Source organism: Scyliorhinus canicula, chromosome 16, assembly GCF_902713615.1.
Source record: "Scyliorhinus canicula chromosome 16, sScyCan1.1, whole genome shotgun sequence".
NCBI lineage: Eukaryota > Metazoa > Chordata > Chondrichthyes > Carcharhiniformes > Scyliorhinidae > Scyliorhinus > Scyliorhinus canicula.
In genome coordinates this window covers 112,962,453-112,979,619 of record NC_052161.1, presented here as the reverse complement: position 1 = coordinate 112,979,619, position 17,167 = coordinate 112,962,453, and the positions used below count along the sequence as shown (strand labels likewise).

At 44.6% G+C, this 17,167-nt stretch overlaps 1 protein-coding gene across 4 annotated transcripts in view; it reads right to left on the bottom strand.

The window, feature by feature from the left end:
• Positions 1-1,005: 1,005 nt before the first annotated feature.
• Positions 1,006-17,167, bottom strand: part of LOC119979238 (podoplanin-like) — a 74,989-nt gene continuing 58,827 nt past the window's right edge. For all 4 annotated transcript variants that reach the window (XM_038821167.1, XM_038821169.1, XM_038821170.1 and 1 more), the window contains 3 exons: positions 5,396-5,590; positions 4,486-4,603; positions 1,006-1,228 (listed from right to left, as the gene is read on the bottom strand). In XM_038821167.1, coding sequence (XP_038677095.1) covers positions 1,222-1,228; positions 4,486-4,603; positions 5,396-5,590 — 320 coding nt within the window. In that variant the 3' untranslated portion in view covers positions 1,006-1,221. The remainder of the gene's footprint in view (positions 1,229-4,485; positions 4,604-5,395; positions 5,591-17,167) is intronic.

The following is a 17,167-nucleotide window of genomic DNA, read 5'->3' as shown; positions in this document are numbered from 1 at the left end:
GTTTCTTTTGGTAACGATTTCTTTTAATTGTTAAAAACAAAGAAAAAATCCACTCGTTATAAAAACACTGTTTTGTTGAAGGTATCTCATATTATGGCAATTGTCTACAGAAGAATTCAAAGGATTGTAAATCTCAGTGCCCCTTACGCTTTCTGAAGCAGTCATGACCTTTCGTGGAGTCCTGCAACAGAGTCAGTCATTTATAGATTCTGGTTAATGGATGGGAATATTCACATAGAGAAAACTAGTGAAAATCTGCCGGCCTGCTCGTGAACTGAAAGATCTAATTTCTGCACATGAATTTGGAAACCGTTGTTTTTTTCCCAAGTGACATTTCCCAAAAAAAAAGGAACCTGGAAAAATCCCCAGTGTCTCCAGCCACTGAGAGCTTTAACCCAGGGCCAATAAAGTGCTTAAGGACATACCTAATTGGTTCACTCTCTGCCCCATGTGCTCCGCACCAGGCAGAACATTTATCAACAGGGCCATCGGAGGATCTCCGGTAGGCTGACTAAAGCCCTTGGGATTAATTAATGCTCAATTCGTTCTGGGATTCACAAGTCTGTTGTCATTTTGACAGCTTGCCACTGGGGAATATTCTCATCTTCACTCCTCATCCAGTGACAGCATCAAACACTCCCAAGAGATAAAGCAGAAGCCAAATGCTTTTCAGAGCTCTGATTGCTCATCCATTGACCCAGTCCCAGAAGAGCGTCACAAGGGTCAGATGAAGATAGCTCCTTTGGCCAATTTGATCTCATTCTTTTCATAATACAAATGCTACTGTTTCCCCAGCACAGCATCAAGCTGTTCCTTAAGTATCCAATTTCATTGGGGTAGAGTATAATTAGAAAAGAAGAAAAATATCTGGAGGAGAACTTTGAGTACTTGGTGAGCAAATCTCTCAGTTACTCCATGTAAAATACATACAATTGGACGTGTATCAAATGACAATCCCCCCCACCTCCCCCCCCCCCCCCCCCCCCCCCCCCCACTCAACTCCTACTCCCACCCCGAACCCAAAGTAAATGATTTCAGGCCTTTTTTTAAGAGCAAAAGGCAGATTTCAGCAAGCTCTCCGAGTCAGACGATTGCTGGATCCAAGGAAAGTTGGCAAAGTGTGACTCAAATTTTATTTCGGTGACTCCAGTTGTCCTGGTATAAATGACTTCATTCTCACTTCAGAACCACCAGATAGTCATCTCCGCCCATCTAAGCAGTTCAGGGCCTGTGGACATTTAGAAAGGGCTGCATTAGAACAATGTAAAAATGTACAGTATCAAATCTTTGTCCGCAAAGACCCTCGCTATGCACAGGTTAATTGTTACCATAACGTTCAACCGTATTAGATCCGCAGTGCATGTGAAATGTTCGGGAAAGTTGGATGGAAAAATACATTTGTTCTTTACTTGCAGTCCTGCTGGAAGGTTTTTTTAAAGGCATGTTACAAATATCAATATCTTCTAAATTTTTCTTTAAGATTTCCTCTTCTACGTTTTTCCCTCTGGTTTCTTTCTCTTTAGCCCTGTCTTGATGGTGATCATGCTGGTGCACTGATTCACAAGTGACAGTAGCCTCTGTTGTCACTGATTTGTCACTGAAACCTTTATTCATGCCTGTGTTACTTCTAAACATATAAATTCCAATGCACTCCTGATTGGTCTCCAATGTTCCACCCTCTGCAAGCTTGAGATAATCCAAATCTTTGCCTTGACTCAGACCAAGTCTCATTCACCAACATCCAAGTACTCAACGATCTACATTAGCTCCCAATTAAACAATGTCTTGATATCGGGCAGCACGGTGGCGCAGTGGTTAGCACTGCTGCCTCACGGCGCCGAGGACCCAGGATTGATCCTGGCCCTGGGTCACTGTCTGTGTGGAGTTTGCTCATTCTTCCCATGTCTGTGTGGGTCTCAACCCCAATAACCAAAAAGATGTGCAAGTAGGTGAATTGGCCACGCCAAATTGCCCCTTAATTGGAAAAATAAGAATTGGGTACTTTAAATTTTTTTTAAAACAATGTCTTGATTTGAAAATTTGCATTCTTGTTTTTAGATTCCTCCCTGGCCTCACTCCTCCCTATCCTTGTAATCGCCTGCAGACCAATAACCATCATTAACATATACCTGGGCGTACAGGTCCACAATTCCCGAAAAGTGGCAACACAGGTGGCCAAGCTGATTAAGAAGGCATATGGCATGCTTGCATTCATCAGCCGGGGCATTGAGTACAAGAGTTGGGAAATCATGTTGCAGCTGTATGAAACCTTGGTTAGGACGCATTTGGAATATTGCGTGCAGTTCTGGTCACCACATTATCAGAAGGACGTGGAAGGTTTGGAGAGAGTGCAAACAAGGCTCACCAGGATGCTGCCTGGTCTCGAGGGTGTTGGCTATGAGGAGAGGTTGAATAAACTGGGATTGTTTTCACTGGAAAGACGGAGGCTGAGGGGAGACCTGATAGAGGTCGACAAAATTATGAAGACATAGGCAGGGTGGGTAGTCAGAGACTTTTTCCAAGGGTGGAAGTGTCAATTAAAAGGGAGCACAGGTTCAAGATGAGAAGGGGAAAGTTTAAGGGAGATGCACGGGGTAGGTTTTTCACGCAGAGAGTGGTGGGTGCCTGGAACGCACTTCCAGAGGATGTGGTGGAAACAGGCACATTAGCAACATTTATGAGACGTCTGGATGGAGACTTGAATAGGGAGGAAATAGAGGGAGACGGACCGAATAAGGGCAGAAGGATTTTTTTTTAGTTAGGGCATCATGATCGGTACAGGCTTGGAGGGCCGAAGGGCCGTTCCTGTGCTGTACTTTCCTTTGTTCTTTGTTCTACGCTTTTCCCTGAAAGTAGATTTAGGTCAATCACAGTAGCTTCAATTTTCCTTTATTATGGAGAAAATCTATCATTTCATCTCCAGTGTCAAGGGAGAACAGGCTTTCATCTATCTTTTCAGACATGGGCTGTCTGCTCCTGCAGCCGCACGTCTTCCAGAAACTCCTCCACTTCAGTAATATTGTGTTTGCTCTAGTCCCTCTATTTCTGACCTCTTGAATATCCCTGACCTTAATTATTCCACTGTTGGTGACCACACTTTTAGTCACCTAGGCCCTAAACTCTGGAATTCAATCCCCACACCTCTCCACTTCTCTACTTCACTTTCCTGTTTTAAGACATTCCTTGAACCCGACCTTTTTGGCAAAGCTTTTGGTCATCTAACCTATCATCTCCTTATGTGGCTCAGTATCATATTTTGTTTTATAATTCTCCTGTTAAGTGCCTCAGGAAATGTTATTACATTAAAGGTGCCTTATAAGTGAAGGTTGTTTTTGATATTTCACCATAGGAGTCATTTTGCATGTGTGAGGTTGGACACTGGTTAATGATGAGTTATATGGCTATTGGGATCATCATAGTCAAATCCAATTCTCTCTTAATTCTAAATCCACACTCGTGCATTTACGAACAGGGAATCACTGGGCAATGATCAGGAATGGAAATCCAGCCAGTCTATGCTGATGCCTGTGCTCCACTGCAGCCTCCTCCCATCTTTCCTCATTTGAATCTACCATCATAACCCTCTACTCCCTACTTATACACGGGATAAGTTTCCCCTTAAATGCATCTAAACTATTCACTTCAACTACTCCTTGTGGTAGCAAGTTCCACATTCTCATCATTACTTGGGTGAAGAAATTTCTTCGGAATTTCCCAGTAGATTTCTTGGTGACTATCTTACACTGATGACCTCTAGTTATTTTCTACTCCACAAGAGGAAACTTCTCTCTGTCTCCACTCTATCCAAATATTTCAAAATTTTAAAGACTTCCATTAGGTCATCCTCTGCCTCCTTCTTACAAGGAAAAGGAGACCCAGCCGGCTAATCTTTTACTGATATGTAAACCCAAACCTTTCTGGCATTATCCTTGGAAATCTTCTCTGCATCACGTCCAGTGCCTCTATAGCGACCATGACTGCACACGGTACCGACCCAACCAAGTCTTATAGAGGTTTAGCATAACTTTCCTACTTCTAATTCTATTCTTCTAGAAATAAAGACTAGTTCTTCGTTTGCTGTTTTATGGCCTTGATAACTTGCAGTGCAACTTTTATTGATTGGTGCATTTATAGTGCTGGATCTCTTTGTTCCTCTACCCCACCTAGACTTACTGCTTCCAAATAATAAATGTCCTCCTAATTCTTCCTACCAAAATGTACATTTATCTGTGTTGAACTTCCTCTGCCAGTTACTTGCCCATTTTACAAATCTACCAATGCCACCCTATAATTGGTTGCAGTCTTCGTCAGTATTGACCACCCCCCTGCAATTTAATAGCATCCACAAATATAGAAATTGTAATTCTAAATGTTCTGTTGGGTTTAAATGTTTTGGACCATTGGATCTAATGTGGAAATCTTGGCCTTTGGCTCTTTACGTATTTCTGGGCCAGCATCAACTTCACCAAACAATTATTTACTTACGAATAACCACCGGACATTTTCTTAATGATGACAACAACAATTGTTAGAACGATGATCACAGCTACAATGGCACCAACTATTATCCCAATCAGGGTGAGCATTTCTAGGAAGTCCTTCCCTGGAAAGAGGACACAGAAACAGTGTTATTAGGAAAATTAATCTGTGGCTCATGCTTTCATCATGTTGTATTTTGTGAATGAATTAGATGTGATCCTCAATTGGTCCAAGTGTCTTCATTACTATCTTGTGCTGACTGTTATTGCTAAAGTATGTATCCACAGGGAGGTACCATCGACTGGTACCTACCTAAGCAGCCCTTCTTCAAAGGTGCCTTCAGGCAAAGTGTTGTTAGGCTTCTCCGTCATGTGTGGTGGCACAATCGAGCCTGGCCCTACTCTTGGTCATTGTCCACACACTTTCTGTCTAAAAGAGGTGATCGGGAGCAGGTATTCTGCCTGATATCTCCCCCCTTAACCATCAATTGCCCTATATCCAATTGTATAGCTTTTAAACTTATGCCGTCGTTTCTGTCTCAATATCAAATGCGGTAAAGCTTTAATTAACCTCATCACAATTTCTGTTCAATTTTTGAATGATAATCCTCAGTCTATGCCCCTTTGTTCTGATTCACCGATCATTTATTGTCTACGTTTGCAAAACATTTTGAACAATACTATTTAACCTTCTATTGAATCCTCATTTAACCTTCTGTCCCATTGAATAAAACAGTTCTTGAACCTTTGTTTATAATTTTAATCCCTCATTAATGGTGTATTTGTAGTGAGAGTGAACTACTGCCACAGTACTTTTTAACTTTCATATTCTGTACCCCTTGTGAGAAAGACTGCCATCTCAGTCACTATTTTTAAAAGTGCCATGTTGTATTAAGCATTTCATTTCAGAAAAGTACCATCGGCGTCATCAATGTCAGAAATGCCATCTTCAGTTGAATTTGACTCTGTTGAAGTTGCGGTACTTGATTCATTGCTGTCTTCATCAGTATCAATCCTTTCGCTTCCCGGTGAGATGGTTGCAGACACTACAGAATCATTTTTTTCTTCAGTTCCTCCAACTGTTACCAGTTCACCTTCATCTGAAATGTTATCTGCAGCAGAAGATAAAATATAGAAATTAATTGTCATTAGTGTATTCCTCTTCCAACCCAAGTGCAATCAGCCCTATCAAATACCTGACCCATTTAATTTCTTTCCACAACCCATATACAATCTAACACAAGAGCAAAATACCGAGGATGCTAGAAATCAGTTATCAAACCAGAAAATGCTGGAAATGCATCTGCGGGGAGAGAAAGAGAGGGTGGGATTCTCCAGCCTCCCAGCCACGTGTTTCAAGGTGGTGGGAGATGGCACACCATTCCCTGGCGGCGGGATTCTCCGCTCCCGCTGCTGTCAATGAGAATTCCCATTTAAGCCCCTCCACGCTGCCAGAAAACCTATGGGCGGGGATGCACTGCCGGCAGCAGGGGGTCCACCTCCAGCCAGAGTTAGCATTCCAGTACTGACAAAGAGTCATCAACCCGAATCGTTAACTTTGGTTCTCTATCCACAGATGCTGCCAAGTCTGTTGAGGACTTCCAGTATTTTCTGTTTTTATTTCATTTACTGCTGACCCTATCAACTATCCAAACTCTTCCATTTACTCTTCTTCCACAGGGGTCTCACGGTGGCGCCGATCCCTGGGTTTGATCCCGGCCCTGAGTCACCGTCCATGTGGCATTTGCAAATTCTCCCCCTGTCTGCGTGGATCTCACCCCCACAACCCAAAGTTGTGCAGTCTCGGTGAATTGGCCCTTAATTGGAAAAATAAATTGAGTACTCTAAATTTAGATTTTAAAATCCTCTGCTTCCCCAGGCCATGTAGAAAGCTTTCTATCAATTATCCAACCCAGTTAATTTAACCTTCTTCAACAGGCAATGCATGATCTACTTTTCTCATGACCATTATTTCATAGATGAGGTTTATATGATTGTAATGTCTGGCACTGTGCCTTTAATTTCAGATCAAATGAAAGGTCATGTGACCCTGTTCTGGAGTCTGCCGAAACAATAGGCCTGGGTGAGGGGCTGTTAAAGATCAGAGGAAGGCTTAGATTGTTTTGCTGGGAAGTAGGTCCAAAATGTTCACACTTGGAATGTGTTTACAATGATATTACTGGTGATCTCCACTGTCCCAAGAAAACTTTGAGAATGTCAGGTTGAAGACAGTTATGTGTTGAACTGTCCATTTAATTCCAATATAAAAGAGAATTGGGAATCTAAAGAGCAGCCAATCACCATTGCATTAGACTCCCCATGAGCCTCGCTGAAGACAAGCTCCCCATTGAAGTGGCAAAATACCCTAAATCATTCCAGGTAAATCTCTATAAAGTCGGCCAGTTTGGGTACCAACAGAAAGGAGAGACCTGGCTGGGGTCTTTTGTGCTGTGTACATAATAGTTATTGTCATAAAACTTTATTTCTTTCTTCAACTCGGTGTGGACTCCCCAGATGGTTTACTAAACTGGCGATGAGGGTTTAACTGGTTTTCTGTCGATGTTGCAACTCTGTTGGTTAAGCGATCTCATTAACTGGGCTGGACACAGGTTGGACTCTTTTCAATAACCATGCCGCTGTTCGGAAGATTTATTTTATTTATTTATAAATTTAAGAGTACACAATTCTTTTTTTCCCAATTAAGGGGCAATTTGGACTGGCCAATCCACCTACCCTGCACATCTTTTGGCTTGTGGGGGTGAGACCCACGCAAACACGGGGAGATTCTGCACGGGGATTGAACCGGGGCCCTCAGCGGCATGAGGCAGCAGTGCTAACCACTGCTGTGCCACCGTTCCGCTGTTCAGAAGATTAGATGTGTTTGATGCCAATGTGGAGGACTGGACTCAGAATGCTGAAAGACCGCACTACCTTTCCGGAGCCAACAGAGAATGATCGGCAGGCAGTCATTTTGATAATTGCCAAGGTGTGTATACCTAGAGTATTATACGGATCCTCGCCTATCCAGCGGTGCCTGACACTCATACTTTTGAACAACCAGTAAAGCAAGTGGGGCAACATTTTAACCCACCACCATCTGTAATTGTGCAGAGATATCTAATAAACAGGAAAGGACTCCAGGTGAGTCAGTTACTGTTTTTTTGTCAGGATTACGGAAGATAGCTGAATACTGTGAATATGGTCTGTTCCTGTTGGAAATGTTGCGTGACCACTTGGTATGCGAGGATTACAAACTGACGGTAAATACGGCTTTGCATCTGCCTGCTACCCGATGCCCCGTATTGGGGATCTTTATGCTAAATAAACAGGTGAACTTTCATTTACTAAACTTGATATGAGTCATGTATATTTGCAACTGAATTGGACTTGGCCTCCTGCTTTTACGTCACGATCAACACACACAAGTGCACCAGGTTGCCTTTCGGCATGTCGTCGGCCTGTGCTATATTCCAGCGGGTAATGGAAAACATCCTGCAAGTTACTGCGAGTAGCGGTATATTTAGACGACATGCTGGTCACCGGAGCAACCCAGCAGGAGCATCTGGACAACCTGGCGGACGTTCGCCAGCGTTTTTCAGAATCTGACGTCCGCCTATGAAGGGCTGAGTGTGTTTTTCACTCCAAAAGGTGGTGTATTTGGGCTATTGGGTGGACTATGACAGCTTGCACCAGTCGCAGGGAAGGTGCGTGCTATTCAGCAGGCGCTTGTCCCGACGAGCACCATGGCACTTCGATCATTTTTAAGGTTAGTGAACTATTATGGCAAGTTCACCCCGAATCATGCAGCGATGTTGGCTCCCCTGCATCTACTTTTGAAGAAAGAGCAAGCATGGGCATGGATTTCAGACAGGTGAAGAAACATCTTTCGTCTTCCGGGTTATTGACTCACTATGATCCTGTCAAGTTTCTCATCCTCATGTGCGATGCATTGCCGTATGGCATTGGCCCGTTCTCACTCACAGCATGGTAGATAGCCTGGAGCGGCCGATTGCTATCGCTTTCTGGACACTGGCTGTGGTCAGAACGCAAAAACGCACAGATAGGGCCTGGCGGTGTTTTTCGCAGTCAAGAAATTCCACCAATACGTGTACGGCCAACATTTCACCCTCATCACCGACCACAAAGTGTTGTTCGGTTTATTGAAGGGGTCACGCCATCCCGCCTATCGCTTCCATGAGGGTCCAGCTGTGGGCCCTTTTATTGGCCGCCTAGTGGTACTCATTTGAACATAGGCCGGGCACTGAAATTGCGCATGCTGAAGCGTTAAGCCGGCTTCCCTTGCCAATTAGCTCCCATCTCCTTCCAAGGTGGATGAAATTGTTGCCTATCCAGAACTTCATGGACTCATTACCAGCACCTGTGTCTAGGATCCGTGAGTGGAACCAAACAGACCCGGTTGTTTCCAAGGTTCGACATCGAGTGTTATCTGGTGGAGAGCATCGACAGCTCCCAGGTGAATTAGGGGCTTACTCATCCAAGATGTCTGAATTTAGTGTGGAGGATGGTGTCCTTCGTTGGGGTATCATCGTCCCGGAAGAGGGGCACAGTTTGACCCTGTAAGACCTCCATAACGGACGCCTGGGGGTGTCAAAAATGAAAATGTTAGCACGCAGCTACACGTGGTGGCCAGGCCTGGATGCTGACATTGAGTGATTGGGCCAACAATGTTCCGTCTGTCAGAGGCACCAGAAGCTCCCGCCGGCCGCACCATTCCATGCTTGGGAAAAGCCAGGGTGGCCAGGGTGGCCACGGGCAGCAGGGTAGCATGGTGGTTAGCATCAATGCTTCACAGCTCCAGGGTCCCAGGTTCGATTCCCGGCTGGGTCACTGTCTGTGTGGAGTCTGCACGTCCTCCCCCTGTGCGCGTGGGTTCCCTCCGGGTGCTCCGGTTTCCTCCCACAGTCCAAAGATGTGCGGGTTAGGTGGATTGGCCATGCTAAATTGCCCGTAGTGTCCTAATAAAAGTAAGGTTAAGGGGGGGGGGGTATAGGGTGGATACGTGGGTTTGAGTAGGGTGATCATGGCTCGGCACAACATTGAGGGCCGAAGGGCCTGTTCTGTGCTGTACTGTTCTATGTTCTATGTTCTATGGGTGTAGTTGCATGGCAATTTTGCCAGGCCGTCCCAGCAGTTAAGGCTCCTCCTCCCAGCTGACGCTCATTCCAAATGGCTAGAAGTCCACAAGGTGGGGGCAACTACCTCCAGGACTAGGAACGAAAAGCTGCGTTTGTCTTCTTGTACCCATGGCATACCTGAGGTGTTAGTCACGGACAATGGCACACCTTTTACAAGCTAAGAGTTCTTGGGGTTTCTGAAGGCCAATGGGGTACAACACATTCGGACTGTCCCGTACCACCCAGCTTCGAATGGGTTAGCGGAGGGGGTGGTCCAGACGTTCAAACGTGGCTGATGAAAACAGTCTTCGGTGTCAATGGACACTAGGCTGGCCCAGTTCTTGTTTTGTTACAGGACCATCCCACACGCCGCGACTGGGGTGGCCCCAGCTGAGATGCTGATGGGATGGAGACTTTGGACTGGCCTCAGCATGATCTTCCCTGGCATCGGCAGGAAGGTGCGCCACAACCAAGACCTGCAAGGGCATTGCCCCGTTCGACATCAACCACCCAGACACTTTGTACCAAGTGATGCTGTATATGTGCAAAGGTTTGCAGACGGCACCCAGTCGATCTCCGGGACCATAATCCGCCAGACAGAGCCAGTTTCCTAACAAGTACAAGTCCAATGTGGAGTAATGCATTAGCATGTGGATCACATTAGATCCAGGCGACCAATTCTTGGTAAAATTCCTCATGAACGAAAAGTTCTTGTCAGCCGAACCTGATGCCTGATCAGACCAGATCAGAACCCCAAGTGGGTCATGACACTGACATAGAGAGGTTGGCGACACAGACTGAGAGATGGAGACCCAACCGTTGGTGGTCTCCGACAGAAAGTCCACCGTGCAGCAGTCGCCAGCAGAGATTCCGATTCAGAGTTCCAGTCGGAAGAGATGTTCGCCTTTCCACCCAATCCTGCGCCATGGGTGCATGATGCATAGCTGGAGATGAAGCGCGTCCGGCGCCCTCCATCGTCACAGTCATCAGAAGATTCTTCGGACTTTCTGGTGGCCATTTTGTCTAACTGCCAATGGTGACTGGCCTACCCCACACGATCCCCATTGGCAGTTCTGTACTTGTCAGCCAGGATGGACTTTGAGGTGTCAAAATGAATTCGGGAATTGTGACTTTAAAAAAGTAGTGCATTCACAAGCTTGTAGATTCAGCCATGATCTGAGCAGCAGCCCAAGGTAACTGCTGCAAGATTACTACTTTAAGCAGTTCTTCAATATAAATAGACCATAAATCAGCAGAACACAAACAGGTCCGTGTCAGAGGTTGAATACTGTTGGATCAGAGAATAAAGGAGAGACAAACCAGGCACAGACACAGGTTCCAGCTGTAATCTTTTCCTAATCTGAGTAAAAATTTCAGAACAAAGCGTACTTTTCTCTGAGGAGCGTGAGGAAGAATCCATACTAAAAATGAAAAGAATAACACAGACTGGAAGTTTAATTTGGGCAGTAGAAAATGAGATCTGACTGTTAGCTGCAACTAGATTCATGTAACTTGAAGTAATTTGTTCCTCTGCTCTATTTTGGGTGTGTCTATCTTGGTCTTTTTACTTTGTACTTCATTTTCCATTATCCAATTTGGCCAAAAAAATAGAAAGGCAAATTATTATCTGAATGGAAATGAGATTCAAAATGGGTCTGGGCAGAGGGATCTGGGTGTCTTTGTTCATGAATCGCAGAAAGTCGGTATGCAGGTACAGCAGGCAATTAGAAAGGCAAATGGAATTTTAGTGTTTATTGCAAAAGGACCGGAGTATGAAAGTAGAGAAGTATTGTGGGAATTTGATAGGGTGTTGGTGAAACCACATCTGGAGTATTGTGTCCAGTTTTGATCTCCTTATTTGTGGAAGGATGTGGTGGCATTGGAGGCAGTTCAGAGGATGTTCACCAGATTGATTCCAAAGATGAAAAGGTTGACGTATGAGGAGTGATTAAACAGTTTGGGCTTATATTCGCTGGAGTCTAGAAGGATGAGAGGGCATCTGATCGAGATATATAAAATATTAATAGGGATTGATAAGGCAAATGTGGACCAAATGTTCCCCATTGTGGGGCAATCTAGAATGAGAGGTCACAGATATAGGGTGAGAGGCAGTAGATTTAAAACTGAGATGAGGAGGAACTACTTCTCGCAGAGGGTGGTGAATTTGTGGAACTCACTGCCCCATAGTGCGGCAGAGTCTGAATCAGTAAATGGTTTCAAGAAGGAGATAGATATATTTCTGATTTTTAAAAGGGTTACATTGATATGGGGAACAGGCAGGGAGGTGGATTTGAGACCAGGAAGTGATCAGCCATGATCTGATTGAATGGCGGAGCAGGCTCGAAGGGCTAAATTGCCTACTTCTACTCCTAATTCCTATGTTCCTATTCTCATTCAGGTTACAGTTGCTTTGGAAATAATATTAAAAATGAATCTTGTTTCAGCGAAGCGAGCAAGGGAATTAAACATTCTTTTGATAGTTGAGAAGTTTCCAGCTTGCCAGAACATAAAGAGATGGTGGAGGATATTTGGGGCATTTCTATGATTTGATGCAGAATACAGAATGGAGAATATAGGGAGGGAAGTGTATAATGTATCCCAAAGAATTGAGGAGGGCGCAGCCTTCTTTATAATCCCTCACCCCCAGCACCCTGCCATGCCTGTAGCTGAGCAAAAATTAGTTGCCAATTCTAGTTTTGAGTCTTTGCGTCTAGGTTGCCTGACCTTGTTTTACCAATGTCAACAACTTGAAATGCTCCACACCTTTCGCTGGACCGAGGAACACCAACTAAATTTCTAATAGAACCTATGCCCAAGTGACGGGCATCCCTGAATCAAGATGCCAGCTCTTCTGTGTTTCTCACAATGAGGTGCAAAAACTTAGCATTCTCTTGCAGAGCCTCAGATCATAGATCACAGAATCAACCCCCGCCCATCCCAGCTCACAGTAAAAGTGCTAAACTTTGAGAAACATTGGGAGTTGAATGCTGTGCTTCACATCCCAGCCTCAGAAGGAATGGTAATATCAGCTGGAATTCAGGTGTGGCATTATAATTATGGCAAATAAAAATGAATAGGATTTTCTTTTGGCAGTAGGTTTGTTCAATATCACAATGATACAGACCAGAGAGGCTCTTAGGTTTAATCCATAGTCCGTTAGTCGAACTACAGTGGACTCTACAATTTATCACTTCTGAGTTGGAGGAGAGAATTAAGTCGCCGTCTTTTGATTGCTATCTACCTTCTGAAAGTACAAATCTGTAGGTTTTGCTTGGGGACAAGGCGTTGGCTTGGCTGAGACACCACAGAACCATAGAATTCCTACAGCGCAGAAGGAGGCCATTCGGCCCATTGAGTCTGCACCGACCCTCTGAAAGAGCACACTACCTAGGCACACTCCCCTGGCCTATCCCTGTAACCCCATTTAACTTACGCATCCTTGGACACTAAGGGGCAATTTAGCATGGTCAATCCAGCTCACCTGCACAACTTTGGGCTATGGGAGAAAACCGGAGTACCCGGAGGAAACCCACGCAGACGCTGGGAGGAAACCCACGCAGACACAGGACACATGTGCAAATTCCACATAGACAGTTACCCAAGATCAGAATCAAACCCAGGTCCCTGGCGCTGTGATGCGGCAGTGATAACCACTGTGTCACCATGCCACCTTTTTTTTTCTATTTTTATTCCAGTACAGGAAGAGATCGGGGTGCCATTTTTAAATGCCACCCGATCTCTTAACTGCCCACCACAACCTACAGGCCTGATCCCCAGCCTGGCACCCTGGCAGTGTCCCTGCCAGCCGACCTCCTGTGGTTAATAATAAGCCAGTGTTCATGAACAAGGTTCACAAAATGAATAAATGTATTTTAATGAGTTACCAATCAATGTTCTGTATCTATGTATCTCTAACCTATCAAGGACCCATCAATAGAGAGAGAGAAAAAATAATAAAGAAAACTGCTGATAGTGTAAGTTGGCAGGACGTTTAGCTTTGGGAAACATCAGATGCAAGCTCCAATTTGTTTCTTTCCTGACATTGAAAAACATACATACACCCTGGGTTGTAATCAGGAGTGAGAACACTACTGATATTTATTTCTCCTCGCTTATGAACAACCTCCTGGAATCCTGGCTGAGATCTACTAACTCAACACAGACTGAATCTCAAACTTGAGTCTGTACAGTTCTGTGAACGCCAGCGATTCATTGATCTATGAGCCACCAAATGCACTCAACTAATGGAGAGGCTGCTGTCTTTGTGTGCACATCTGTGTTTAGGTTAACATGCCTATTTTAATATCTGTGTATCTGCACTTTTTACCTGTGTGTTTGTGCATGGTACATTTCTGTGTATTTGTACAACTGTGTTTGTATCTGAAAGAGTGCTCTTAGGGAGCAGACGGAAAGTAGAAATCCATTCCAATGTAGCACCGAGGTGATAAGTATGTAAATATGGAAAATATTCTTCCAGTTCGCAGCAATGAAATAAATCATAATCAGCTCATTTGGGATCTATTCCAGTCATTCACATATTTACTTTACTGATGTCTCATCAGGGATGTGGAAAGCAAAGTGAGGTTATCTTTCTGATCATTCTTCCCATCAGTCAATGTGCATAAATCTCATGACTCCTTTTCCCAGTGGGCTGATAGAAACTTCCTGTGGTGGGGAAAGTAGGGGTGCTGAGAAGTGAATGGGAGGCAACATGGGAACATAACATCCAACCTCTGTGATTTTTCTGTTTATTCATTCATGTGATGTGGCCATCACTGGCAAGGCCGATATTTATTGCCCACCCCCAACAGCAGCGGCGAGCTCTTCTTGAACCATTATATTCCACGTGGTGAAGGTATACCCACAGTGCTGCTTTGCTGGGAATTCCAGGATTTTGATCCAGTGACGATGAAGGAGTAGTGGTATGGTCCCAATCAGGATGGTGTTTGACTTTGAGGAGAACTTGCAGGTGGTTTGATTTGATTTGATTTATTGTCACATGTACCGAAGTACAGTGAAAAGTATTTTTCTGCGGCCGCGGGAACGTACACAGTACGTACATAGTAGACAAAAGAATAATCAACAGAGAACATTGACAAATGGTACATCGACAAACAGTGATTGGTTACAGTATGGAACAAGGGGCCAAACAAAGCAAATACATGAGCAAGAGCAGCATAGGGTGTTGTGAATAGTGTTCTTACAGGGAACAGGTCAGTCCGAGGGAGAGTCATTGAGGAATCTAGTAGCTGTGGGGAAGAAGCTGTTCCTGTGTCTGGGTGTGCGGGTCTTCAGACTTCTGTACCTTCTGCCTGATGAAAGGGTCTGGAAGAAGGCAATGCCTGGGTGGGAGGGGTCTCTGATAATGCTGCCTCCCTTCCTGAGGCAGCGGGAGGTGTATACAGAATTGAATATGGCGGTGGCAAGCTTGTGTGATGCATTGGGCTGAGTTCACCGCACTCTGCAGTTTCTTGCGATCTTGGGCCGAGCAGTTGCCATACCAGACTGTGATGCAGCCGGATAGGATGCTGTCTATCGCACATCTGTAGAGGTTTGTGAGAATCGATGCAGACATGCCAAATTTCTTTAGCTTCTGTAGGAAGTAGAAATGTTGTTGGGCTTTCATGACTGTTGCATCAACGTGAGTGGACCAGGACAGACTGCTGGTGATGGTGTCCCCCCCAGGAACTTAAAGCTATTGACTATCTCCACTTTGGAGCCATTGATGCAGACGGGAGTGTGTGTCGTGCTATGTTGGGTGCCTGTTGCTCTTGTCCTGGGTGGCACCAATGTCAGATGTGCGAGGCACTGCCAAAGAAGTCTTGGTGAGTTTCTCCAGTGCACCTTGTGGATGGCGCACACTGCAGCCACAGTGCCCCAGTTGTGGGGGATGTGAGATGTAAGAGACAGAATTTGTACTTTAGTTGTTTTTTCATCTAGTGACCACATATGAGTTTTATTGCAAAGTAATAATATGTACAATACTCTTCAGATCCCAGGTGTCGGTTCTAAAACTGGCCAACTTTTACACCACAGGTTTTTAGAATGCCCATGAGCTCCCAGCCCCTCATCAGGGGAGCACGTACTCAACGAGACTCATGTGGAGACTAATTGCTTCTACCCCGTAGGTCTGGTTTGGGTAATAACATTTCGGTTTTTGGCTACGTTCCCAGCCATCGTACGGACAGGCAGCTGCACCAGGCTGTATTTCTAAATAGTGAAGTTATCACTCCTGTCCTTGACAGAAAACAGATGGCCTTTCAATCCTCCATTGGCAAACAATTGTGACTCAGTTTGTCTGAGACTTTGGGAATCTGAGTCCAGGTAAAAACTTAAGAAAACGAGCTCCACGTTTTTTGAGAATGAAACAATAAAATCGCAGCCTTAAAGTAAATTATCTTTTGCCCAGTTACCTGCCAATCTTGCAGTGATAATTCCAGTGTCCCTTTGCCTCACTCTTGGTGATTGTGTCTTCAGTGACTTGAGTTCCACGCCCTGGAATTTCCTTCCTTCCGAGCATCCCTTTCTTTTGATCCTTCTTATTAGCCACCTCTTTAACCAAGCTTTTGGTCACCCTCCTGACATCTTTTTCTTTGGCTCAGCTTCCATTTATTTTTTACGACATGGGTTTTGGGATGTATGTTTATAACGCCGACAACATAATATTGTTTGAGGTGCCCATGTAAAGCGTTCTGGCATATTTTTCCGTGAGAAAGGATAAATCCAAGTTGTTGTCTAGCCCTCGGTAGTAGGGAAGATGCTGGAATCTATCATCAAGGAAGAAATAGCGAGGCATCTAGATAGAAATTGTCCCATTGGGCAGACGCAGCATGGGTTCATAAAGGGCAGGTCATGCCTAACTAATTTAGTGGAATTTTTTGAGGACATTACTAGTGCAGTAGATAATGGGGAGCCGATGGATGTGGTATATCTGGATTTCCAGAAAGCCTTTGACAAGGTGCCACACAAAAGGTTGCTGCATAAGATAAAGATGCATGGCATTAAGGGTAAAGTAGTAGCATGGATAGAGGATTGGTTAATTAATAAAAAGCAAAGAGTGGGGATTAATGGGTGTTTCTCTGGTTGGCAATCAGTAGCTAGTGGTGTCCCTTAGGGATCCGTGTTGGGCCCACAGTTGTTCACAATTTACATAGATGATTTGGAGTTGGGGACCAAGGGCAATGTGTCCAAGTTTGCAGATGACACTAAGATGAGTGGTAAAGCGAAAAGTGCAGAGGATACTGGAAGTCTGCAGAGGGATTTGGATAGGTTAAGTCAATGGGCTAGGGTCTGGCAGATGGAATACAATGTTGACAAATGTGAGGTTATCCATTTTGGTAGGAATAACAGCAAACGGGATTATTATTTAAACGATAAAATATTAAAGCATGCCGCTGTGCAGAGAGACTTGGGTGTGCTAGTGCATGAGTCACAGAAGGTTGGTTTACAGGTGCAACAGGTGATTAAGAAGGCAAATGGAATTTTGTCCTTCATTGCTAGAGGGATGGAGTTTAAGACTAGGGAGGTTATGTTGCAATTGTATAAGGTGTTAGT